Here is a 27,137-nt window from a genome sequence, read left to right on the forward strand (position 1 = left end):
TGAATCAGAAACAAAAGTTTCATCAGTAGGATATGCCAGAAGTTAACTTACTATTTTACATATAAACAAGAGCATTTTATAGTCCCTTTAAAGTCTGTTTGCTGCATATGGACCTAACCTGTATCATGGACAGCTGGTCTGAATTCCTGATTTATGAAATTGAAAAGCTAAGAAATCCTTATCAACAACTTGGTAAATAGAGCAGGCCTCAAAAAATGTCTGATACATTAAAGCACTTTTACCACATAATCACAGCAATAATTTGAAGTTTATATTACATCTTTAGACCAAGAAGCACACAACTCGATTTTATAAGCTTTCTTTGAGATAAATAAGTGTCATTTCACAAAGAAAAAAATATACAATCAGTGACCCGCACATTTTTATCAACATCTGTCTGTTTCAGTTTCAACAAAGGAATGTGAATTAACCTCCAGTGGCGATTCTGAGTACCAACCTTAAAATGCAAAAGAAAGCCATATATAAGGCCCCATTAGCGGTCAGAAACGACGCAGATTGTAGGATCTCAGGGAGCAGCTTGTGTAAATAATAGTCTAATTTTCGTTTCCGGAGAATTGCTGCAATCTGGAAAGAGAAAGGCTTTTTTGTTTAATCCAACCAATTTTTCCCACTTAAACTAGCTCTTCCGTGGAAGCTCCTGAATAATAGCACATATTTTAAAATGAAAGTGAAAACTCTAGTATTTTACTGGCTACTTTAGGAAAATACAATTTCTGAGACAGAAAAGAAGACACTTTGACTGAAGGTCTAATGGGTAAAATACACACAAAGAAATGATAACACGGGTCACGTGATGAGCAAACGCCAAATGCTGAGGTAAATATTTATAACGCCTTAAAAAATTCTTAAACTGAAAGATAAAAAATATCTTTAAATGGAAAAAATAAAGTACAAATCAAATAGAAACTGAATGCTAAAACAAAACTACATTACAGGTATTATCAGCCTGGCTATTAGAGACCCTCAGTGACAGAAACCATAGAAATTCTCAGTCATTCAAACATGACTACTTTGTGACAAAAACCACGTTAGGCATACAAAAAGTAAAAAAATAAAATTAATGATTTCTAGCCTACTGGAGCCCATAAAAAAAAATCTGAAAAACAAACACTGAGAATCTAGTATAATATAGGTAGGTACTGTGTGTTACCAGAACACAGAAACAGGAACAAGTTCCTGTAGAGAGGATCACAGAATTTTATCACAGAACTATTTTATAAAGAATATAACCTATGAGTCTTCATGACATTTTTAAAATTTAGATTGAAAACATATTTGTTTTTAGGGCTTTTTGTGCGCGAACTTTAAAAAGAAGGGTTTCTAGATTAAAACAAAACAAATACACAAAAAAGCCCCGAGATAACTTAGTAACAATTTTTAAAAATCAAGACATGAGGGGCCAGCCAGGCAGCATAGTGGTTGGGTTCACATGCTCCTCTTTAGCAGTCTGGGGTTCGCAGGTTGGGATCCTGGACACAGACCTATACACTGCTCATCAAGCCATGCTGTGGCAGCATCCTGCATGCAAAATAGAGGAGGATTGGAACAGAGGTTAGCTCAGTGACAATCTTCCTCAAGCAAAAAACAGGAAGATTAGGAACAGATGTTAGCTCAGGGCCAATCTTCCTCACCAAAAAAAAATCAAGACATGAAATCTAAGTATTTATTAAGTATACTATTAATGGTATAGGAAATAAAAAGAATATGAATCATAATATGATACGATAAGATATGAAGATATTCAAGAATGATTAGGTGTTAGTAATATGAGATAAAAGTGCCTTGGAAGTTTAGCAAAGAGTGGGTTTAATATAGGAGTAGGCAGCAGTTTCATTGAGAAGGGGCTACGAGAATAGTAGAATTCTCACACATCACCAGCAAGGAATACTTTTCCATCACAATGAAACAATATATCAAAGGAACAAAAGTTAGAACAACACAATTAGAGAATGAGGGAGGAGATATAAGAAAGGGCAAGACTGACTTGGAGAAGACTAGAGAACTCTCCATTCACTCCTCACCATTCTAAAGATAACACTTCCCCTAAGGTCAGGAATGAACAAACCTAATGGCCTCTTCTCAGTTCTTTTCTTACTCCACCCCCTTGAAGCCCCAGAAACTGACCGTTTCCTACTTCATTCAATTAAACTGTTATTAAGAATTATGCCGTAGACAGGAAAATCAATTATGAATAAGATCTGATCCTTGCCTTCAAGGAACATAAAATCTTGATAGAGAAATTGACACATAAACAATAAACTAAAATACGGTGGTGTGGTAAATGCTACCCTAGAGGAAGAAGAAGCATTTCTTACTCAGATCTCTACTCATTCTACATATACTCTCTCCATAGCATCATCTATCACGTCAAAGTAGTAATTCCTATTATAACTCCAATCTCTCCCCTAAATTTTTAATCCTCACTTCAAATGTCTATTGGACATGTCAACAAAGATGTACCACAGGCATCAAACAAATCAGCATGTCCAAAGTAGAACCCATTATATTTCCCTAAAATGCTTTTACTTCAATTAATTATTGAATTCAATTCAATCAATTATTACCTCAATTAATAATAGCAGCACATCCACCTAATTACTTAGGAACAAAACATTGGTGTCATTTTCAATTACTCCCTGTTCCTCAACCATCTTATCAGTTCAAATGGTTCTTAGTATCTTCATGTTTTGGAATGTAATGTCTCTTTCATTTTAGACGTAACAATGGGCAGAGTCTGGTACTCTGTTATACATTCAAGTAGTTACAGAAAGAAAAAATCCCCTCTGTTCCTAGAAACGAAGAAGCAAAACTGTACCTAGCAGATGACCTGATTGTCTACATAGAAAATCCCAAGCCATACACAACCAAAAAAGCCCTCCTAGAACTAATAAGGCAGTTCAGTAAGGCCATAGAACACAAGATAAACATACAAAAATCATTCATATTTCTATATAAGAGCAATAAGCACATGGACACAAATTAAAATTACAATAGCATTTATAACTCCTCAAAAAAATGAAACACTGAGGGAAAAATCTACAATACTCATACAGGACTTCTATGCTGAAAACTACACAATGCTAATGAAAGAAATGCAAGATGTCAATAAATCTTCATGGATTGCAAGACTCAACATGGTAAAGATGTCAATTCTCCCCAAAATGATATATAGGTTTAATACAATTTGTATCACAATCCCAGAAAGCTTTTTGGAAATATAGACAAGATTATCCTGAAATTTATGTAGAAAAGCAAAGGAACTATAAGAGCTAAACCAACTTTGAAAAAGAGAATAAAGTGAGAGGAATAAGTCTACATGATTTCAAGACTTATTATATAGCTACAGCATCAGGCTTTGTGATATTGGCAGAAGGATAGACAAAGAGATTAATGAACTAGAATAGAGAACCTAGAAACACACGGACACAAATACATCCAACTGATGTTGGTGCAAAGGCAATCCTAAGGAGGAACGGCAGCCTTTTCAACAAATGGTGATGGAGCAAGTGGACATCCATAGGCTAACAAAAAAAAAGGCTTAACCTCAACCTAAGTCCCACACTTCATACAAAAATTAATTCAAAATGGATCATGGCTTTTAGGGAAAAAAACTGGAGAAAATCTCAGGGATCTAAAGCTAGGCAGAGTTCTCAGGCATGACACCAAAAGCACAATTCATAAAAGGAAAAATTGTAAATTACACTTCAAAATTAAAACTTTTTCTCTATGAAAGACTTACTAAGAAAACAAAAACACTAGCTACATAATAGGAGAAAATATCCAGCAAAGGACTAGTCTCTAGAATACGTAAAGAAATCTCAAAACTCAACAATAAAAAAAAAAAAACCCAATTAGACAATGGCAAAAGATATAAACAGATATTTCATTGAAGAGGAATGCAAATGACAGATAAGCACATAGCCATTAAGGAAATACAAATTAAAACCATAATAAGCTACCACTATACAACCGTCAGAATGGCTAAAATAAATACTGAAAACACCAAATGCTGACAAGGATGCAGAGAAATTACATCAGTCATGCATTGTTGGGGGGAATGTGAAATGGCACGGCAATTCTAGAAAACAGTTTGATAGTTTCTTAAAAAACTAAACAAGCAACTATCATATGACCAAGCAATTGCCATCTTGGGTGTTCATCCTAGAGAAATGAAAACGTATGTTCACACAAAATCTGTGCCCAAATTTCTACAGCAGCTTTGTTTATAATAGTCAAAAGCAGGAAACAACCCAAGACTTTTAAGAGGTGAATGGTTTAAAGAACTGCAGTGTATCAATACCATGGAATACTACTCAGCAATAAAAAGGAACAAACTAGTGATATATGAAACAATCTTCATAAATCTCCAGAGAAATATGCTGAGTGAAAAAGGCCTATCCCAGAAGACTACACACTGCATGATTCCATTTATATAACATTCTTGAAATAACAAAATTATAGAATGAAACATAAATTAATGGTTGCCAGGGGTTAAGAGGAGGAGGATAAGTGGGAAGGACATGGGTGTGGCTCTAAAAGGCCAACATGAGGGGTCCTTGTGGTGATGGGAATGTTCTGTATCTTGACTATATCAATGGCAATATTTCAGTTGTGAAATTTTACTATCATTTTGCAAGATCAGACCATTGGAGGAAACCAGATAAACAGTAGAGGGAATCACTCTATTATTTCCTACCATTGCATAAGAATCTACAATCATCTCAAAATAAAAAGTTCAATTACAAAAAAAAAACAATCATCCACAAGGCCAATGAGCATACAAAATACACTCAGCATCATTAGTCATCAGAGAATTGCACAATGAAATACCACTACACACGCACAAGAATGACTAAAATAAAAAGAACTGATAATACAAAGTACTGTCGGGAATGAAGTAACTGAAACTTCACACGTTGCTGGTGGGAATGTAAAATTGCACAGTTGTTTTGGGAAATCATTATCTAATGAAATTAAATGTGTACTTATTCTACTATGCAGGAATTCCACTCCCAGGTATACACCCAAGAGAAATAAGTGCTTGTTTCCACCAAAAGTTACATTCATAGCGCTATCTATAATTACAAATACTGCAAAACACCTAAGTGTCCATTAACAATAAACAGGATAATTTGTACATATTTGCAATATTGGTAGACCAAATTATACAGTGTATTCTGAGAAACAGGGGAAATCTGACACAAAACGTGGGAAATAACCTAGGACCTAAACATCACTGTGCTCTAATTCAGAGCTTCCAACCAGGGTTCACAAGTGGCCAAAATACTGATCCTCTCAGCAGCCTGGCTAGCCAGGCCAGCCCTAGGGTAACAAAGCAGGGTGACAACCATCTCAGTTTTCCTTAGCATGCCACACAATTATGATCATTTTCTATGAACAGCACAGAATGCTACAGTGTGAAAAAAGGTCAGAAAGCACTGATCTAATCAAATAACATAATAGTAATTGTAATAACCATTTAGTAATTGTAAGAGCACATGCACGTATGTATAAAATTGTTATCAGACATCATCAAACACCTCATATTTTATAGGAAAAATGTTGGGTAATGTTCATATGCTTTCACCAAGTAACTCCATGTTAATTAATTCCTTATGAATTTTCCAAATATGCATACACTCAGCTAAACACAAGGTGCAGAATAGCACAACAATTAAAATATATATCTTTATTTATTTATTTATTTATATTTACATAACCTAGTTTTAGAAGAGTTTTTCATGACCAGGAACAAATAAATCAAAACACATAAAGTGAAATGACAGACTACAAACACAATATTTTATGATGAACATATAAAACAAATACTAGAATGCTGTGCACTGGTTATCTCTGAATGGTGGTAACAGATTATTTTAATCTTCTTTTTGCTTTTTGGTATTTTCCAGATATTCTACAATAAACATTTGTAAAATTGGTGGGAGGGGAACAAGTGTGAGAAAGTTGGGATTAATTACTATAGAAAAAAACTCTGAATACAGAAATAATCAGCAAGATAGAACACAAAATAATCAGGAGAAATTATTTTTAACCTTAGCTCTACAACTAACAACTTCTATGAAGGATACTTGTTTGGATGCTCTTTAGACTTCATTTTCCTCCTTTATTAAAGAGGTTGAACTAAATGACACAAGAGTGACATCAACAAGATGGCTCATTCCCTGCACTCATTCCCTCAAAGAAACATCAATTTAAACAATAATCCACGCATGAAAATACTTTCACAAGAGCTAAGGATTCTAGATAAGCAATTATAGCACTTGGGTGGAGCATAGAAATAAAACCAGATCCATTGAGGAGGGTAGGATAAACAATTTCACATTACCCACATCACCTGACCTCCAAGCCCAGGCAACTCAGCATGTAAAGAGACACCCACCCAATGGGGGAAGAAAAGTGACGTGAGCACCCAACTTTGCCGCAAACCCCAGCACCAGGTTGGCCTCAGTAACGCCAGGCATCAGGCCAGCCCACACGAACCCAGGATTCAGAGGAGCCCCTGTGGACTCAGGCTCCAAACCCATCCCAGCACCAGGCCAATTCTCAAGAAACCAGGTTCCAGGCTTGCCCTGCGAACCCAGGCTTCAGGTCTAACACTGAAATCCCCGGCACCAGGCCTGCCCCATGGACCCAAGCATAAGGCCCACACCAGTGAACCCAGGTTCTAGGCCTGACCCCAGGCACAAGAGCAACCTGCCTAAAGGCTCCAGCAGCAGGTCCACCCACAGACTCCAACAACAGCCCACCTAGAATCTCTGGACAGGCTTAAATGGTACAGGGCTTTCACTGCAGAAGCTAGAGTATAAAGACTGGAAGAGGTGCCTACTTCTTCAAATGCACACACACCAAAACAAGGCCACAAGAAACACAAATGATCAGGAAAACATGACACTAATAAAGGAACAAGGTAACGCACCAGTAACCAACCCTAAAGAAATAGAGTTCTATGAACAGCTAGACAAAGAATTCAAAAGAGTCATCTCAAAGAACCACAACAAGCTATAAGAGAAAACAGACAACTAAACAAAATCAGGAAAACAATATATGACCAAAATGAGAAGTTCAACAAAGAGATGGAAACTACAAAGAAAAAAAGAAAAAAAGAAAGAGAAATCCTAGACCTCAAAAACACAATGATTAAAGTAAAAAAACTTCACAGACAGGTTCAACAACAGACTCGATCAAGGTGAAGAAAAAAATCAACAGAGTTGTGTTGAACCCAAATACAGGTTACTTGAAATTACCCAAGCAGAGGAACAAAAAGAAAAAAAACTGACAAAGAATGAAGAAAGCCTACAAGACATATGGGACATCAGCAAGTGAAATAATAAACGCATTGAGGGAATCTCCAAATGAAGAGAGAAAGAGAAAGCTTATTTAAAGAAATAATGACTGAAAACACCCCTAATCTGCAGAAGGAAATGGACATCCAGATTCATGAAGCCTGAAAAACCCCAAATAGATTAAATATAAAGAGATCTTCACCCAGATACATTATAATCAAATTCTCAAAGATGAAGAGAATTTTGAAAACAGTAAGAGGAAAGCAACTTGTCAAATACAAAGAAATCCCAAAAGAATATTAGTGGATTTCTCAGCAGAAATCTTGCAGACCAGGAAAGAATGGGGTAATACATTGAAAATGCCGATGGCAGTGGCAAGATGGACTAAACAACAAGATCCAACAATTTGTTGCCTCCAGGAAAATGCACCTCAGTTCTAATGACAAATACAGGCTCAGAGTGAAGGGGTGGAAGATGGTACTCCAAGCTAATGGCAAACAAAAGAAAGCAGCTGTCGCAGTACTTGTATCAGACAAAGTAGATGTTCATCATCGCTGATCATCAGGGAAATGCAAATCAAAACTACACTAAGATATCACCTTACACCTGTTAGAATGGCAAAAATAACCCAAACAAAAAGTAACAAATGTTGGAGAGGTTGAAGAGAAAAAGGAACCCTCATACACTGCTGGTGGGAACGCAAACTGGTGCAGCCAATAGGAAAACAGTATGGAGACTTCTCAAAAAATTAAAAATAGAAATACCTTATGACCCAGCCATCCCACTACTGGGTAACTATCCAAAAAACTTCAAGTCAGCAATTCTAAAAGTCCTATGCACCCCTATGTTCACTGCAGCATTATTTACAATAGCCAAGACATGGAAGCAACCTAAGTGCCCATCAACTGATGACTGGATAAAGAAGACATGGTATATATATGCAATGGAATACTACTCAGCCATAAAAAAGAATAAAATTGTCCCATTAACAACAACATGGATGGACCTTGACGGAATTATGTTAAGTGAAATAAGCCAGACAAAGACAATCTCTGTATGACTCCACTCACATGTGGAAGTTAAATACGTAAACAAAGAGAAGAGATTAGTGGCTACCAGGGGAAAAGGGGGGTGGAGGGTGGGCACAAAGGGTGAAGTGGTGCACCTACAACATGATGACAAACAATAATGTACAACTGAAATTTCACAAGGGTGTAAACTATCAAAACTTAATAAAAATTTTCAAAAATTTAAAAAAATAAATAATAAAAAAAAAGGAGGTCTTTCACTCATCTCACTTCTAAGAATCTATTCCAAAAGTAAACTGGCAAAAATATAAAGGAAAAAAAAATGCTGATGGCAAAAAAACCACCAACTGAGAATACTTTACTGGTAAAACTATCCTTCAAAATGAAAGGAGAGGGGATGGCCCCCTGGCTGAGTGGTTAAGTCCACGTGCTCCACTTCAGTCGCCCACAGTTTCACTGGTTCAGATCCTGGGTGTGGATATGTCACCACTCATCAAGTCAGGTTGAGGCGGAGTCCCATGTGCCATAACTAGAAGGACCCACAACTTAAATATACAACTATGTACTGGGGGGATTTAGAGGGAAAAAGGAAAAAAAATGAAAGGAAAGATAAAGACTTACCCAAGACTTACCCAACAAAACAAAAGCTGAGGGAGTTCATCACCACTAGACCTGCCTTACAGGAAGTGCTACAGGGAGTTCTTTAAGATGAAATGAAAGGACACTAATTAATGTCATACAACATCATGAAAATATAAAACTCACTGGTAAAGGTAAATATATAACCAAATTCAGAATACTCTAATACTGAGTAAATCATGGTGCTGTGTAAATCAATTAACTCTAAAATAAAGGCTAAAAGCTAAAGTATTTAAAATAACCAGAGCTCAATAATTTGTTAATGGATATACGATATAATGTGAGGGTGGGAGAGTAAACAGGTAGAGTTTTTGGATGTGATCAACGTCGTTATCAGCTTAAAATAGACTATTATAAATATGTTTTAGATAAGCCTCATAGTAACTGCAAAGCAAAAACCTACAGTTGATTCAGAAAAGAGAAAGAGAAAGGAATCAAAGCACACCACTACAAAAAGTCATCAAATCACAAAAGAAAACAGCAAGAGACAGAGAAAGGAACAATGGAACTACAAAACAGTAGGAAAACGAAGAAAATAGCAACAGTAAGTCCTTACCTATCAATAATTACTTTAAATGTAAATGGACTGAATTCTCTCAAAAGACACAGAGTGGCTGAATGGATTAAAAAAACAAGACCCAACTAAATACTGCCTACAAGAGACTCACTTTAGCTTTAAGGACATGGATAGGCTGAAAGTGAAGGGATGGAAAAAAGATATTCCATGCAAATGGTAACCGAAAGAGAGAAGGGATGACTGTAGCTATATAAGACAAAAGAGACTTTAAGTCAAAAACTGTAACAAAAGACAGAGAAAGTCATTATATAATAATAACAGGTCAATTCATCAAGAGGATATAACAATTGTAAACATACAAAAACAGCCAACATCAGAGCACCTAAATATATAAAGCAAATATTAAGAGAACTGAAGGGAGAAATAGACTGCAATATACTAATAGTAGGGGACTTCAATATTCCAGTTTCAAGAACGGGTAGATCACCCAGACAGTAAATAAATAAAGAAAATTTGGACTTGAACAACACTATAGACCAAATGGCCCTAACAGACGAATACAGAATATTCCATCCAACAACAAAAAACACATTCTTTTCAAGCCACATGGGACATTCTCAAGGATAGATCATATGTTAGGCCACAAAATAAGTCTTAAAAATTTTAAGAAGACAGAAATCATATAAAGTTCTTTTCCAACCACAATGGTATGACACTAGAATAACAGGAGTGAAATTGAAAAATTCATAAATATATGGCAATTAAATAACACACTCATGAAAAACCAATGGGTCAAATAAAAATCAAAAGAGAAATCAAAAAAATATTTTGAAACAAATGAAAATCGAAACACAACATATCAAAACTTTTGGGATGCAGCAAAAGCTGTTCTAAGAGGGAGGTTTATAGCAATTAATGCCCACATTTAGAAAAAATAACGAACCCTAATAAACAACCTAACTTATACTTCAAGAAAATAGAAAAAGAACAAACTAAACCAAAAGTTAGCAGAACAAGGAAAATAATAAAGATCACAGCAGAAATAAATGAAATAGAAACTAGAAAAACAATATTAAAGATCAATGAAACTAAGAGTTTTTTTGAAAAGATTAAATTGACAAACCTTTAGCTAGACTATGAAAAACGACTCAAAATTAAAAATGAAAGATACAACACTAGAACTGATACCACAAAAATACAAAAGATCATAAGAGACTACCATAAACAATTATACACCAATAAACTGGACAACCTAGAAGAAACGGACAAATTCCTGGAAACACACAAGCTACCAAGAATGAATCATGAAGAAACAGAAAATCTGAACAGACCAATAACAAGTAAGGAGATTGAATCAATAATCAAAAACTTCCCAACAAAGAAAATCCCAGGACCTAACGGCTTTATTGGTGAATTCTACCACACATCTAAGAAATTAATGCCAATCCTACTTAAACACTTCCAAAAAATTGAAAAGAAAGGAATACTTCCAATCTCATTTTACAAGGCCAGCATTACCCACATCCCAAAGCCTCATAGGGACACTACAAGAAAAGAAAATTACAGATCAATATCCCTGATGAAAACAGATATGAAAATTCTTAACAAAATACTAGCAAACTGAATTCAACAGCTTAACAGCACATCCAAAGGATCATACACCGTGATCACGTAGGATTTATACCTGAGGTGCAAGGATGGTTCAACATATGCAAACCAATAAAGGTGATACAATGCATTAACAAAATAAAGGATAAAAATCATGATCATCTCAACAGATGGAGAAAAGCATTTGACAAAATTCAACACCCTTCATGATAAAAACTCTCAACAAAATTTAACATAAGAAAGGCCATAAATGATAAGCCCACAGCTAACATCATATTCAACAGTGAAAAAATGCAACCTTTTCCTCTAAGACCAGAAACAAGACAAGGGTGCCCACTCTCACCACTTTTATTCAACTTAATAATTAAGGAAGTCCTAACTAGACCAATCAGGCAAGAAAAAGAAATAAAAAGTACCCTTAACAGAAAGGCAGAAGTAAAATTGTCTCTGTTTGCAGATGACATGATCTTATATACAGAAAAACCCGAAATTCCCACCAAAAAAAACCCGTTAGAACTTATAAATGAATTCAGTAAAGTTGCAGGATACAAAATCAACATACAAAAAACAGTTGCATTTCTATATACTCACAAGAAATAATCCAAAAGAGATATTAAGAAAATAATTTCATTTACAATCGCACCAAAAATACTTAGGAATAAATTTAACCAAGGAGGTTAAAAATATGTACACTGCCAACTCTAAGATATTGACGAAAGAAATTGAACAAGACGCAAATAAATGGACAGATATTCCACGTTCTTGGATTGGAAGAATTAATATTGTTAAAATGTCCATACTACTCAAAGCTACAGATTCAATGCAATCCCTATCAAAATTCACATGGCGTTTTTCAGAGAAATGGAAAAAACAATCCTAAAATTTATATGGAATCATAAAAAAATGCAAATCACCTAACCAATCTTGAGAAAGAAGAACAAAGGTGGAGGTATCACACTACCTGATTTCAAAATATACTACAAAGCTATAGTAATCAGCACAGCATTGTACTGCATAAAAGCAGACATACAGACCAATGGACTAGAATAGAGAGCCCAGAAATAAATCCATGCAATTATGCTCAACTGATCTTCAACAAAGGTGCCAAGAACACACAATAGGAAAGGATAGTCTCTTCAATAAATTGTGCTGGGAAAACTGGTTATCCACATGATAAAGAATGAAACTGAACACTTACCTTATACCATGTACAAAAATTAACTCAAAATGGATTAAAGACTTCAATGTAAGACATGAAACTGTAAGACTACTAGAAGAAAACGTAGGGAAAAAGCTTCTTGACATTGGTCTGGACAATGATTTTTTCGATCTAATCCCAAAAGCACAAGAACAAAAGCAGAAACAGACAAATGGGATTCCATCAAACAAAAAACCTTCTGTACACAGCAAAGGAAACAATCCACAGAGTGAAGGAATAACATAAAGAATGGGAGAAAATATTGGCAAACTATACATCTGATGATGGATTAATATCCAAAATATATAAGGAATTCAACTCTATAACAAGAAAACAATAACTTGATTAAAAAATGAGCAAAGGACCTGAATAAAACATCCCTCAAAAGAATGGCCAACAGGTACACGCAAAGATGTTCAACAACACTAATCATCAGGGAAATGCAAATCAAAACCATAATGAGGCATTGTCACACACCTATTAAAATGGCTATTATAAAAAGGACAAAAGATGATAAGTTTTGACGAGTGTGTAGAGAAAAGTCAATCCTTGTGAACTGTTGGTGGGAATGTAAATTTGTACAGCCGTTACGGAAAATAGTATGGAGGTTCCTCAAAAAATTAAAAATAGAACTATCACATGATCCAGCAATCCCACTGCTGGGTACATAGCTGAAAGGAAATGAAACCAGTATCTCAAAGAGATTCTGCACTCCCATGTCCACCATGGCATTATTCACAAGCACCAAGATACAGAGTTAACCTAAGCATTCAATGACAGAGGAATGGATAAAGAAATGTGGTATATGTATACAATGGAGTATTACTCAGCCTTAAAAAAGAAAGAAATTCTGCGACATTTGCGACAACATGGATGAACTTGGAGGACATTATACTAAGTGAAAATGAGCCAGGCATAGAAAGACAAATATTGCAATGATTGCACTTATACGAGGAATCTAAAAATGTCAAACCCATAGAAGCAGAGTAGAATAGCTGTTACCAATGGCTGAGGGGGCAAGGAAAATGGGGAGACATCAATCAAAGGGTACAAAATTGCAGTCATGTAGGATAAATAAGTCTACAAATCTAATGTACAGCATAATGACTATAGTTAATAACACTGTATTGAATACTAGAAATATGCTAAGAAAGATTTCAGACGCTCTTATCACAAAATAAAAATGTAACCATGTGAGGACATGACATGTTAATTAGCTTGACTGTAGTAATTATTTGACTATGTATATATCATGTTGAAAAACAGTATGTATATCAAATCATCATGTTGAAAAATAAAAAGTCAACACTGAAAAAAAAGATTTCTTTTTTCCCCCACTTCTAAAATTACATCATTTTTTATAAATGGCACTGGAGGAATTGAGTATCTGTGTAGAATAAAAAATTAACCTTGATCCTTGTCTCACACTATACACAAAACTTAATTTGAGATGGATCACAGACTTAAATTTGAAAAGTATAACCAATAAAGTATCTAGAAGAAAATATAGGTGAATATCTTGCTGAACATTCCTCTGTCAAAAGAAAGAGGCAGCATAAAGCACAAGTCACAAAAGGCAAGTAATGAGACCAACCTGACTAATGCCAAGGCTATAGACTGAAGAGTGATGCAAAATGATGATGACAGGCCCCCAATTTAGGAGCTCTCTTTACAAAAATATGACTATTAAACATCTACCAGGCCTATATGCATTTCATCTTATTCATCTATATGCCCTCTCTGTTTCCCCATGTGATTAATGATGAAGACCAAGGCTGCCCCAGAGAGAGAAGCCCAAGGCATCCTGACCTACATACCAATCTATATCATTCTCCGGGAAGCACAGGATGTCCTGACCTGATCCAACCTGATTCCTATCCAAAGTTATAGGACCACCCAATGCCCAGACCCCACCTACATTGATACCATTTTAACAATTTTTTTCATGATCTTTCCTTTGTCTTGTAAAGAAATAGCTCACATACCTATGCCTTGTAAATTTAGCCCTACCCTCAACCAATTGCAGCTGTTCACTGCCCCATGGGCCCTGTCCCCACACTATTCTCTGAATAAAGGAGCACTACTACCAGATCTTGAGAGTCTAAGAAATCTTTCTTTCAGGTCCAGACCACATCATTTCTTCTGGTGGCCCGTACAAGATCTTGCTTCACCAGCTTGTGAGCTTAAGTTCTGGTAAGTCCCCTTTTCTTCCTTGTACCTTCCTCTTTTTCAAGGATGGATCTAAATTCACTTCTCCGTCAGGAACTTTCTCGGACACCTGTTTGAATACACGTTTGCATCCCATGGCTACTCTATGGGGCAAATCATGGCATTTAGCTCAAAGAGAAATCAGTATCATAAGCCTGAGGGTGATGAAGAATGACTTAATACATTTCTTCCTAATCCTATCTGTAATATAAATTTTACATGGGCATGGGTCAACTACTTAAGTCATTAGGATGGTCACCAATCTCCAAGACTCCTCTGGAAGGTTTCTTTTCCTAAGGCTGGATTGGGATCCCTCCCCCTGGCTCCTGACCACATTCCAAACAGCAGGAAAGTCCCAATCGGGACTTCAGTTCAAGGAAAGTACCAAACTCTGACCTTTGGTTGAGTATAGGAACCGCTTCTTGGGAGAATGGCTCCAGAACGCAATTGGATAGAATGTCCCCCAGACTAGTGGAAAATTCTTCCCTGTTTTTCTCTATTTTTCTTTTATCTCTGAGACTATTCACCAGGAACCTATTATTGCCAGGCACAATAGGGAAGGTATACAAGGGATGCAATACAGGGGGCACCTCCATCACCCTTTGCTTTAGGAACCCCACAGGGGGAACAATGGCTAGGACGCTGCCCTAGGTTCAGGGGGGATTTTCAAGGTAATGGACCCTTTTCTTTCATCTCTCTCGAAGTTACAGTCATCCTTTTGAGCTCTGCAACCAAGAAACAAAGAAATCTTTAAAGAGCCAAAGCTCGACCCCTGGGAGACCCCCTACTCTGGTTTCTGGGCCTGATCACCCTGGTGACCCCAAGCGGGGTGCCCTCTTTTGGCAGTAGACTCGTAGAGTATTTTAGGTGCCTACAAAGTCGGTTATGAGGATAGAAGACCCGTGATTTATGCTGTGAACTGTCTTGCTGGGGTTGTGTGCCCCGGCATGGAACTGTTGTGTGACCCTTATCTTGATAACCCTCAGGAAGAGGCCATGAGGGCGAGATCTGATCTCTTTTTTTCCTTTGTCTGTTTTGTTTGTCGTCTCCTCTGCCGTCACCAAGTAAAGGTTAAGTTCAGGCTGGACCTGAGCCGAACCTGGACCTGTATGTAAAATTGAAAACTTGAAAACCTTTTGCCAGTGACTTAACTCTCAACCCTGGCACTGGGAGCCCCAGCCCCCAGCCAGCTCCAGGCCTTTGCCTCCTGCTTCCCTGGCTCACCTTGTGCAGGCTCAGGGACTAAGTGTCCCAGGCTGAGTGGGACTTGGCTAAATCTTATAACTATGTTGACACCCACCATCAGGCTCTGCACCCTTCTCCGGCCACTGTCAGTCAGGCACCGGCTTTACCAGCATGGGGAACACCCCAAGCATCCCTGGAGACTTGCTGCTTGTGTGCATTCTAATTAGAAACACTTTCAATTGGATGGGTTATGCCCAAGAAACTCCATCTTGGCGAAAATTTAAGGGGTTTCTCTGTGCCTTTGAGAAGTAGTTGGACAGGTAGATCAACCTATAATGTCATCTGAGTTACAAGCCAGTTTCTGAGAAATCAAGAGCAACTGTCCTTGGAAAATCCTTGTAAGGCTGGAAAAGCAGCTCTAGAGATGGTCCAGGTTCCACCCATTTCCCTTATCTCAAAGAGCTTGCAAATCCTCTGAGGACTCCCAAGGTCATCACTAATTCCTAAGACTGAAGAAAAGAAAAAGGGAAAAAGCAAAAATGGCCATAAGCATGCCCTTGCCAAAAAATCTAGCATCTGGAGTGTCTTCTCCACAAATATTGGTAAAAAGGCTTACAACAAAATTTGGGTTCATCACTAGGGAGCTTTATATTACTATACCTGATTCATGGCAGTAATTTTAACACAATAGATTCTGTGTATGTGTGTCTATATGTATGTTATATGTGTGTGGTATTTTACCTCCAGATGGTATGGCCAAAATCCAGAGCTCTGTTTAACTGGCTTAAAGTAAGTGCTTACATAAATTCTAACTGTAGTAGAAATTAACCTAATGTCTTTCAAGTTAACATGATATAGATTAATCTTTGGTAAATGAAAGCTTGTTTAAGATTGTTGGTTTGATTGAAATAGGCATGTCATCAGGGTCGGTATTTGGATATGATGCAGGCATGCAGCCTGGGTTTACTAGTCAAGCTCGTGTTGTCTGTTAGAAATTCATCAGCAAAATGACAGCTTTAAATGATAGCTAATTTTGTCTGATGTCTCATGAAGTTTTTGTGGGTAATCTGAACATAATTGTTGGAAACAAATAATTTGGATAGATGAAAATGGGTAAGAGTTTGTGGGTACAATAATTATGTTTTATGGTCTCTATACTTGAGAAAAACGGGTTCCAAATTCTTTTTGGTAACAATCTTGAATTTTGCCAAGTTAAGTTAAATGACAAAAATCTGTTGAGTATCTGGGTCATCTTTGGATAGGATGGAACGCTGAAACATTATTGCTAAAAGTGTCTAAGTTTATATACTTCTGGTTTCTTATTGCAGAAGCTAAAGGATGTTTGGGTCTATTAGCAAACATACTTGTATTTTACCACTGCGAAGCAGGATGTTTCCTAGAAATTATGAAAAGTGTTTAGAATGCTGATATAAGAGGCAGTTCATAATTGCTTAGCTTTTTAGTATTTACTAGGGTCTGTAAGGGTTAAAAATTCTAATTAACATATGTAACTAAAGCTACTGAAAATTAATAAGGAAAACCGCTCTGTATTCAAGGAAAGTAAAAATGTATGTTTTCAGTAAAGAGGGTAAAAAGAATGGAAGTATTTTTGTTTGTTGGGTTAAGAAACATAAATTTGTCCTAAAGTACTAGAAGGGAAGAAAGCAAGCATGGGACAAATTCTGAATATAAAAAGAAAGTTGTATAAGGTTTGTGAAAGAGAAATTCAGAGAGGAATTTTATGCCTGGTCAAGTTGGCTAAGATTAAAGTAAATCCAATTAAGTAAATGAGTTTTAATGTTAAAAATAAGCTGATGCAAACATTACAATTTGGTTTTCTCTCAAAGGATAATTTTCTTGAACTTTTGGCCTGCTCTAAGTCTACCTAAAAGACAGAAAATCTACGTTTTGCTAAAATAATTTCCTATGTTCACAAGGACTGAGGTCTCTCAAGATTTTCTGACTGTTTCTGTCGTCACTTTGAATAGATACCTGAGCAATGTTTCGCAGTGAGCATTGTTTCCTATTTGAAGAAGTGTTTTAAAATCTTTTGATATTTTTGGTAAGCTTCTCCCTCAAAAAAAAATTCAAATCCTGAATGAAGGCTTTCTTTTGACCTGGTAGAAGGAAGAAAATTTCTATGAGGATGTTCAGAGGGCCCCAAGACTTCTCAAAGAAATTGACTCTCCCCTCCTACAAGGAGGAAAATACTAAACTAATTAGGCTTATGTGGTCTATTAAACTACACGGGAAGCATTGTCAAATAAGTGATGATAAACTTTCTTGGGTGTTATTATGTGGAAGAATGTTACTGATATAAATGTTTTAAAATTATATAGCATTCCTAAAACTGTGCTCTGTCCTGGCTGTCAGCCATAATTCTAGTTATTATCTTAAAGTGTTGCACGTCATAGAAGTAGCCAAGTTTCTTTGTCAATTGCCCTTTTGAGTCTTCTGTCACTTGCAGATAGTTGCTGTTTTACTCTGATGCTTTTTGCTTTTGCAAATATGTTTCATCTTCAGAGAAATTCCTGGAAAAGATTCTGACACAGGATTCTAGAATACAGGTTTCTCATAAACTTTCAGATGGTAAAACTGAACTGGGCAACAAATTACAGAATTCTAATGGAGAAACTGACCTCATAAAACTGCTAACAGAAGATTAAAACCAAGAATCGATTATACAGGACTGAATGAACTGATGAGGATGATTATAATTTTTTATAACTTTTGTTTGAAACGTTGAGTTTTTGATGTTTTGTTTTGTTTTCTCAGATTTAAGGAAATCTTTTTCTCTTTTCTCTTATGCTAACTATGACTTATAGCAATTTGGTGAAATTATACCTTTGTGAGCAGAACTGAAACATTTATCTTTTTCTCCCTACCTGATCCCTCCAGAATTTGGAAACTCTTTGTGAATGAGTATGGTTATTTCGTGGCAATACAGTTATTTGCATAAGTTCAATAAGAATCTGTTCTCCTTATAACAGGACACATTTGGAAACATTGGTTATATTACAAAGGCTTTGACCACAATGTCATATTTGAGATAAACATGCAAGCTCAGATATGACAAAACAGCTTTTCAGGAACAAAGATTGGACTTTCTGGAATAAAGGCACTTGGAAATATTGGCCTCGTACCTTGTTTACAGAGAGTCCAGCAATCTTACCTGGTAAGTAAGGAAGCTCACTTATCTGGCAAGTGCAAGGAACCTTGAAATATTTTGGGGGACCTAGAGAAGTCCACCCAAATCTGTAGGTACTGCAGGCAAAATCTGACAAGTCCTTGGCTGGGCTTTTCTGGCCTCAAGAAGTCTTTAAAGTTCAATCTGAGATTCCTCATAAAAAATTCCAGCAAAGCAGATTTAAAAGAGTCTATAGGATCTATTGCTATTCTTGCTGCACTTATGTAAATAAATGGACCAAGTTTTATTGAAGCTACATTTATTTTGCAAACCAGTTAATCTTAATTTGACTGTCTTTTGCAAAAATGAGGGTGATGTTAGACAGAAAAATGATGTTTCAGTAGAAGCTACAGTACACATTCATGGATATTAGATTCTAGCTCTTCTCTTCTACAAGATTCATCTATTACTAATCATAATGTCTCCTGTGGCCTTCTGTCTCTGATACCTGTGAGCTCCCTGGCCACAATCAAACCTTTTCCTTCAACTCTACTGCCTGAATACTAACAAAATTTGCCTTGTCACAGGTGGATCATAAACAATGAGTTCCAAAGGTACAGTCCCCAACCTATCAATACTCACAGGATGGATCATATCAAATTTGCGATGAATATATTTGGCTCACTCCTACTACTGGTTAACTCAGTCAAAAGGCCACTCTATGCTGGGAACAAACCAATCATACTTGCGATACGTGGCCTAATAGCACCCGACCTATGGGACAAATTCCCCTTTATATGTGTTCTCATATCATAGCCTTAAAAAATGCTGATTGGTTTGGGACTGACTGGGATAGACAGCCCAGCATATGCTGGTTGGCCCCTAACAGCACTCAGTGGTTATGTGGCTCCAATTTATGGCCTTGGCTGCCACCTGGATAGATTGAACCATGCACCCTAGGCTTTATCTGGATGCAAGGTAGAACTACATTTACTATATCTCCTCCTGCTAACCTACCCAACCTACGACAACGCTGGACCCATTCTGTCTTCCACGGGTATGATCACCTTGCCTCAATTTTCCTTCCCCAACTAGGAATCAAAAATGTCATCTGGTACATGGAAGCCCTAAACAAATTTACCATGATGGCAATAAATGATAGATAACATAGCCTTTCGCTGCTCTATTTAGAAGTATCCCAAATGCGTAAGGCAGTCCTCCAAAACCGAATGGCACTGGATGCCTTGACAGCAGCACAGGGGGGCACTTGTGCCATTATAAAAACCGAATGTGGTGTCTATACTCCTGACTACCATCAAAATATCTGGCTTCCTAACTGATATGAGCCACCAAATTAAATCCATGTCTGACCCTACCCTATCCCTAAATGATTGGCTGGATTCCTGGTCAGGTCCAGGTCTTTTCACTACTATCAAAGCTTTATTCATTGGGTTAATCATATTGCTTGTATTTCTATTATAATTTGTTGTCTACTTCATTTTTTGTCTTCCACATGTCAACAAAGTTTCGCCTCCTGGATCACCTCCCGTCAAATGATTCTCTTGTCTCCAGAGGATCTGTATACCTTGTCAGCCTTGGACTCCGTGGGCATAACCTTCCGGTCCACTGAACTTCCTGCCTATACCCCTATGGCCCCATTTAGGGACAGCTCTACGACCTTGTACAGCCAGAAGTAGTTACAGAAGATTGACCATCATCCATATCCCCCAAAGATTTGGGGGCCAAATAGGTTCGGGGGAATTTTATGATGAGGATCAAGACTGCCCCAGGGAGAGAAGCCCAAGGTGTCCTGACCTACATACCGATCTATATCATCCTCTGGGAAGCATAGGACCTCCTGACCTGATCCGACCTGATTCCTATGCAAAGTTATAGGATCACCCAATACCCAGACCCTATCTGCACTGATACCATTTTAACGATTGTTTTCATGATCTTTCCTTTGTCTTGTAAAGAAATAGCTCACATACCTATGCCTTATAAATTTAGCACTACTCTCAACCCATTGCAGCTGTTCACTGCCCATGGGTCCTGTCCCCAGGTTGCAGCTCTTACTGCCCGTGGGTCCTGTCTCCATGCTATTCTCTGAATAAAGGAGCACCACTACCAGATCTTGAGAGTCCAAGAAATCTTTCTTTCAACTCCTTGGCTTGCCAAGCCCACATCATTTCATGCTGCACATTTGCCACAGAGATAGTCGACTAGTATTGGGATTGCAGTCTATGGCCATGCAATAGAACAAAGCTGATCCCATGATCTTAGCCTTATTAGTACCAAACTTTAATTTAGCAGTCTTTAGCCCCAGAGCTTGATCATTAACTCTTCTAGAAGATTCTATTTCTACAAGGCCTGACAAATCTAGTTTCTTTGGAAAATAAAATAGTGCAAACTAAGAAAGAGTTCATCTCACGTTTTATTTATTTAATTTTTCTTAAAGTAATCACTAACAAATAACGATTTATTTACAGCAGGGTCTCTCAATCTTGACACTATTGACATTTGGGCCAGATAATTTGCTGCTGTGGAGGAGCTGTCCTATGCATTATGGGATGTTAAGCAGCGACCCTGGCTTCTACTCTCTAAATGCAGATAGCATACCCCAAGCTGTGACTACCAAAAATGTCTCCAGGTATTGCCTAATGTCTCCTAGAAAGCAAAATTACCCCTTCTTGAGAACAAGTGCTTTAAAGAAAACAGGATAATGAATTTACATTTTTAAATACTGTATTAACAGAACATTTATTTTACTTAACAAACACTAAGAACACTTACTATGTGCCAGGCACTGTTCTAAATACCATACAAATGTTAACTCATTTAATCTTCATAACAATCTATTAGATGGGCAGGACCATTATCTCTACTTTAGAGATAAGAAAACGTGGACACAAAGAGATTATGTTGCCCAAAGCCACACAACCAATAAGCAGCAGAGCAGGGCCTGAACACAGGTAAGTGGCTCCAGAGTCCATGCTCTTAACCACCACACCTGATACTGAAGCCTGACACATTCTAAATGCGAGAAACAACACCTATCCATAATGCATGTTACAAACAAGAACTTGTGACTTCCTGGCTCCTACAGGAGTTCAGGTTGCCCATCTTGAAAGCAAAAAAAAGCAGAAACATAGGGAAAACACAACTGAGATATATAAAAAACCTAATAGAATATCTGTAAGTTTGGAATATGCACCTATCAGTGATCTAACCTGGGGGAAGACTAAATAAGGCACCATGATGACTCTGGGGTTAGAAATTACATTCCCAGTCTACAAAAACTAAAGATGAAAGGAGACAGAAAGACAACATTCACAAGCCAGCCCCATTGGCCTAACAGGTAAAGTTTGGTGGCCTGGGTTCAGTTACTGGGCACGGAATCACACACCCACCCACCCACCCACCCCCATCTGTCAGAAGCCATGCTGTGGCAGCAGCTCACACAGAAGAACCAGAAGAAGTTACAACTATACACAACTATGTACCAGGGCTTTGGGGTAGATAAAGGAAAAGAAAAAAGAAGAAAGATGGGCAACAGATGTTACTTAGGGCAAATCTTCCCCTGCAAAAAAAGAAACACAACATTCACAACACTAAACAGCTACTAAAAAGAACTAATCCCAATAGAAGAAAGTGGAACCAACCAGCTGTGCAGCTAACTTTACTTTCTTTTCCTTCTTCTTCCAAGATCTCAGTACTTTTTAAATAAATGAGATGATAATATAAAGTACTCAGCAGAGTAACTAGAATATAATAGGCACTTAAAAAAATGTCAGTTTCCTTCACTCTGGACAGTCACTCCCTGTTCCAACCCCAGTTCCTTTTTGTGTTGTGCAGGTTTATTTTATGAAGTGTTTTCAAGAGATTTCTGTCTCTGGTAAATCAAGATGTTTGAAAAAATAAATGGCAATTAAAATAACTATGAAGAACTCAGTTATAGCTCATGTCCTCTTCCTGCCTTCTCTTATAATAGGATTAGCAGATACCAGGAGTGTTCACTATAACCGAATGGTTACATGGTCAGGAAAGAGCTGTACTGCATTATTCAGAGAACTGAAGTGGTCCTCACGAGAATCAAAATTAAAGCACATTTTTAGAGCACCAACAGATTTAAAATAAAAACAGAACTTCAATAAACGGAAGTAAAATAAGACTTTCACCCAAAGTCAGAAGATTTCCTCTATTTTTTCTCAACAAATTTCAAAACCATTTTAAAAAATAAGACCTTAATTTTTTTAAATATTTAGCACAATAGAAGAGGTAGAAGTGCTTTGTTGTCACAAATAAATTTATACTGCATGTGCTGGTTAATTTTATGTGTCAACTTGACTGAGCCACCAGATGCCCGGGCATGTATTTGGCCAAATATGCTTCTGGGTGTGTCTGTGAAGGTTTTTCTGCATGAGATTAACATTTTCAGTAGATCAAGTAGAGCAGATTGCCCTCCCTCATTAGGTGGGTCTCATCCAATGAACAGAAGACCTAAATAGAACAAAAGAGCTGAGGAAGAGGGAACTCCTCCTGGCTGCCCGCCCTCAAACTGACACATTAGTCTTTTCCCACCTTTGGACTCAGGAATGAAACATCTGCTCCTCTTGGGTCTCAAGCCTGCTGGCTTTGGGAATGGAACTTACACTGTCGGCTCTCCTGTTTCTTAGGCCCTCGGATTCAGACTGGAACTACACATCAGCTCTCCTGGGTCTCCAGCTCGTCATCTGTACATCTTGGGACTGCTCAGTCTCCATAACTGTATGAGCCAATGCCTCATAATAAGTCTGTCTGTCTGTCTGTCTGTCTCTCTCTCTCTCTCTCTCTCTCTATATATATAGTGTATGTGTGTGTGTGTGTGCTTCCAACATTTTTTTACTATAAACTACAAAAGCCAAATTTAAAGATCTAAGACAAGAAACCAAGTATTGTAGACCAATATTTACATATCTTTTTCCAGTTTTCAAAGCTTTTACATATGCACTATCTCATATGATTCCCACAGTGAGTCATGAAGTAGTTAAGGCAGAATTATTATCCATTTATAGATGAGAAAACTGAGGGCCATACTATAAATCGCAGAACAAAAGAAAAACCCAGATCTTGTAACATATACCCAATGCACCACACCATGCTGCCTCATCACATACAAACAACAAGCTTATTAAAACACCGAAAAAAAAAAAAAAAAACCCTACAGGAACTTTGTTAACAATATATGCCAGAGAATACAAGCAAATCTTCAAAAGCTTTCCTTAGCTACTTACTATAAAGGCCCCCATAACAAAAATCACACCATCCAGCTTTAGTGATGACCATTAAGCCTTATAATATCCTTACTCTCAATAAAAGAGTCACTTTCAAATTTATATGAAAAGAGATATAGGCTTTAAAGATAAACCTGAAAATATACTTTAGGTATAATATTGAGACAAAATATAATCAAGAACAAAACTCAAATTAAGCCCTGCCTACAATATAGCCACGTTCCAAACTGAATAATATTAATACTTTTGGTAATGTAAGGATAGTCTTGAAAACACACACCTGTTACTGATATAACTCAGGATGCAATACTATAATCTTTATCTAAAACATTTTCATACTTTGCCATCTTCTGCATACTTAAGGACAAATATCATGGGCTCTAATAAGAAACACCTTAATTAATAAAGAAAAATTCTAATAATACACTTCTCATTGAAGAACTTTATTCAGATGAAAAACAGAAGGTATGCACATACATTCCAACCTCTCCAATGAGAATAACAGGTGTATGAATTGAATCCTTAAAACAGAACTCGAGCAAACTAACGATTCCAGTCAGAGGAGTGGGGGCAACTTGAGCAAGAGAACAAATCACAAGTATCAGGGGACTATGCTGAGTGAAAAACACCAAACTGCCTCACCATTTGTTGATATATAAAATTCCATTAACAGAAGACAGAGCCATTCTCAAAAGGTTTTAAAAAACTGCACTTGTACTCACGTATTTGCCAAAACTCACTATGCTGAAGTCTTAGCCCATCAACTATTTGATAGATATGAAATCCCTTACTATTTTTTGATGAGGATAAACCTGACCATCTACCTGAACCAGAAAAGAAATTTAACCACAAATTTAATGATGGGAGACAGAGAAAAGAACACAGAAAAAGAAAGCTTTAAAAAGATGCTTAATTTCACAGACCTCACAATTTTGTCTAAAACAACCTCGATTTATACACCTTTAAATGGGTGAAGACAAACAGAGGTAAAAATAGTTTTTCTAACATTTGCAACTGAAAATTTCTAAATACCCTAATTTAAAATATAGATTTTATTAGAAGGGAGATTCAGTTTCAGAGAATCTGTCAAGGTATTTATATGATCTGAGATGTTTTATTACTTCAAGTTTAAATACAATTACAGTAACACTTCATGGGCTCCAAAAGGAACTACGAGCACACTTTGAAATGCTGTCTGATCCTGATTAATTCAGTGTCTCCTGGGCTTGAGAGTTTCTGAGATACAGATCTGAAAAAAAAATGGTCCCACATCTACTTTTTTCCAGGTTTAGAAATCATGAATGATCAGAGCAAACATCCTTCCATCACCGCCAATAGACACAGAATCCTTCAAGGCAACTCCCAAACCTGACTAATCACAACCCAAACCTTGAGGTCTAGCTGGAATCAAGAAAGCAAAGCCATTTGACACATGTAATGAACCACAAGACTCTAAAAAAAAAATAATAAGTTGAAAACACTGTAAATTCAGCATTCTTGTAAAAGGCACTTGCTCAAATCTGATGACGCTTGATCTAACATTCTTCTCTGCTTTTGCTGCTTTCGTCCTTTTTCCACACAAAAATTCATTTTACTGACTATTTTTCAACATGGCTGAAAGCAAAATTACTTAAAATCTGCATTCATTCACTTCAATTGATTCCCCTCATATAATTACGAGGAGAGTCTCATATATAATTTGTAATATCAATTTAAAATACTAATTTGATTCACTAATAAATCAGGTTCATTAACAAATACTAACTGTACTCCTACTTTCCCAAGATGAAACAGACTCATCTCATACTAAACATGAAGGAAAAAATACACACCAAAAAAATCTCAAATCACAACACTCTTTCAGAGGAGATCAATTAATAGAAAGAGAGCTAAGATTAGTGATTAATCAAAAGACAATTTAAAAGTTTGACCTCGGTTCAATAGAAAGTCAAACAAATCTTTAATACAATACTATGTTACAATACAATATTTTAAGACCCTTAATCATCAAAGCATCAACTAACATTTTGCATTACTATGTACCTAGTATAGTCCTTGGGGATGTAAACATACTTCACATTCACTGTGTAATGCAAGCACATAGTAATATGTAACACAAATAATGCAAGAAATTTACCAACTCTTTTTTTTTTTTTTTTTTGAGGAAGATTAGCCCTGAGCTAACTACTACCAATCCTCCTCTTTTTGCTGAGCAAGACTGGCCCTGAGCTAACATCCATGCCCATCTTCCTCTACTTTATACGTGGGACATCTACCACAGCACGGCTTTTGCCAAGCGGTGCCATGTCCGCACCCGGGATCCGAACCGGCAAACCCCGGGCCACCAAGAAGCAGAACGTGAGAACTTAATCACTGGGCCACCAGGCCAGCCCTTACCGACATATTTTGAAAAGACTTTACAAAAACTTTTTATTTAGCTCTTTGTTAAGCAGTCACCCCAATTAACTCCCCTTCCCTAATTATCACCTAGCACAGTGTCTGGCAAATAGTCAATAAATACTTGATGAATGAATTATAAACCTATTACCAAAGTCTTACCACATTTTTTATCACCATCAAGGTTTATACAGATAGACTGATGGAACCTAAGTTTGTGCTTCAGCCTTTCAATCTAGGTTGTCTTGTCATAATAAAATCAGTTACTTATATGTATACTGCTTATGCACAAATATGAGGCAAGATTTTTTCTCAAAGTCGTAATTCATAAAAAGAGGAAACCACCTCATATTCATTCACTCCTTAGAAATGTTCCTTTTTCACAATCTGTTGTCCAATTTAAGATATTCCCCAGAAATCAAGAACTCCTCGTTCTAAATAAAAAGCTTAGATTCAAAAATATAAAACAAATCATGTAATCATATATGGATGGAGGTGAATAAGAGGAAACTGGTATGAAATGCAATCAAACCAGCAACAGCCAGATCACATAAGGCTCTACAGGCCATGGTAAAGATTTCACATTTTATTGACACGGAAAGCCACTGGAGAGTTCTGAGCCAAAGAATAAC

The 27,137-nt window shown here is 36.9% G+C and overlaps 1 protein-coding gene across 2 annotated transcripts in view; it reads right to left on the reverse strand.

The window, feature by feature from the left end:
• TMEM135 (transmembrane protein 135) overlaps positions 1-27,137 on the reverse strand; it is a 240,996-nt gene that overhangs the window by 205,931 nt on the left and 7,928 nt on the right. The window contains exon 2 of one of the 2 annotated variants that reach the window (XM_008540482.2): positions 458-585. The exons of the other annotated variant lie outside the window; for it this stretch is intronic. Within the exon in view, the coding sequence (XP_008538704.1) occupies positions 458-585 (128 nt within the window). The remainder of the gene's footprint in view (positions 1-457; positions 586-27,137) is intronic. 2 annotated transcript variants of the gene reach the window in all.

Source organism: Equus przewalskii, chromosome 6 (genome assembly GCF_037783145.1).
Source record: "Equus przewalskii isolate Varuska chromosome 6, EquPr2, whole genome shotgun sequence".
NCBI lineage: Eukaryota > Metazoa > Chordata > Mammalia > Perissodactyla > Equidae > Equus > Equus przewalskii.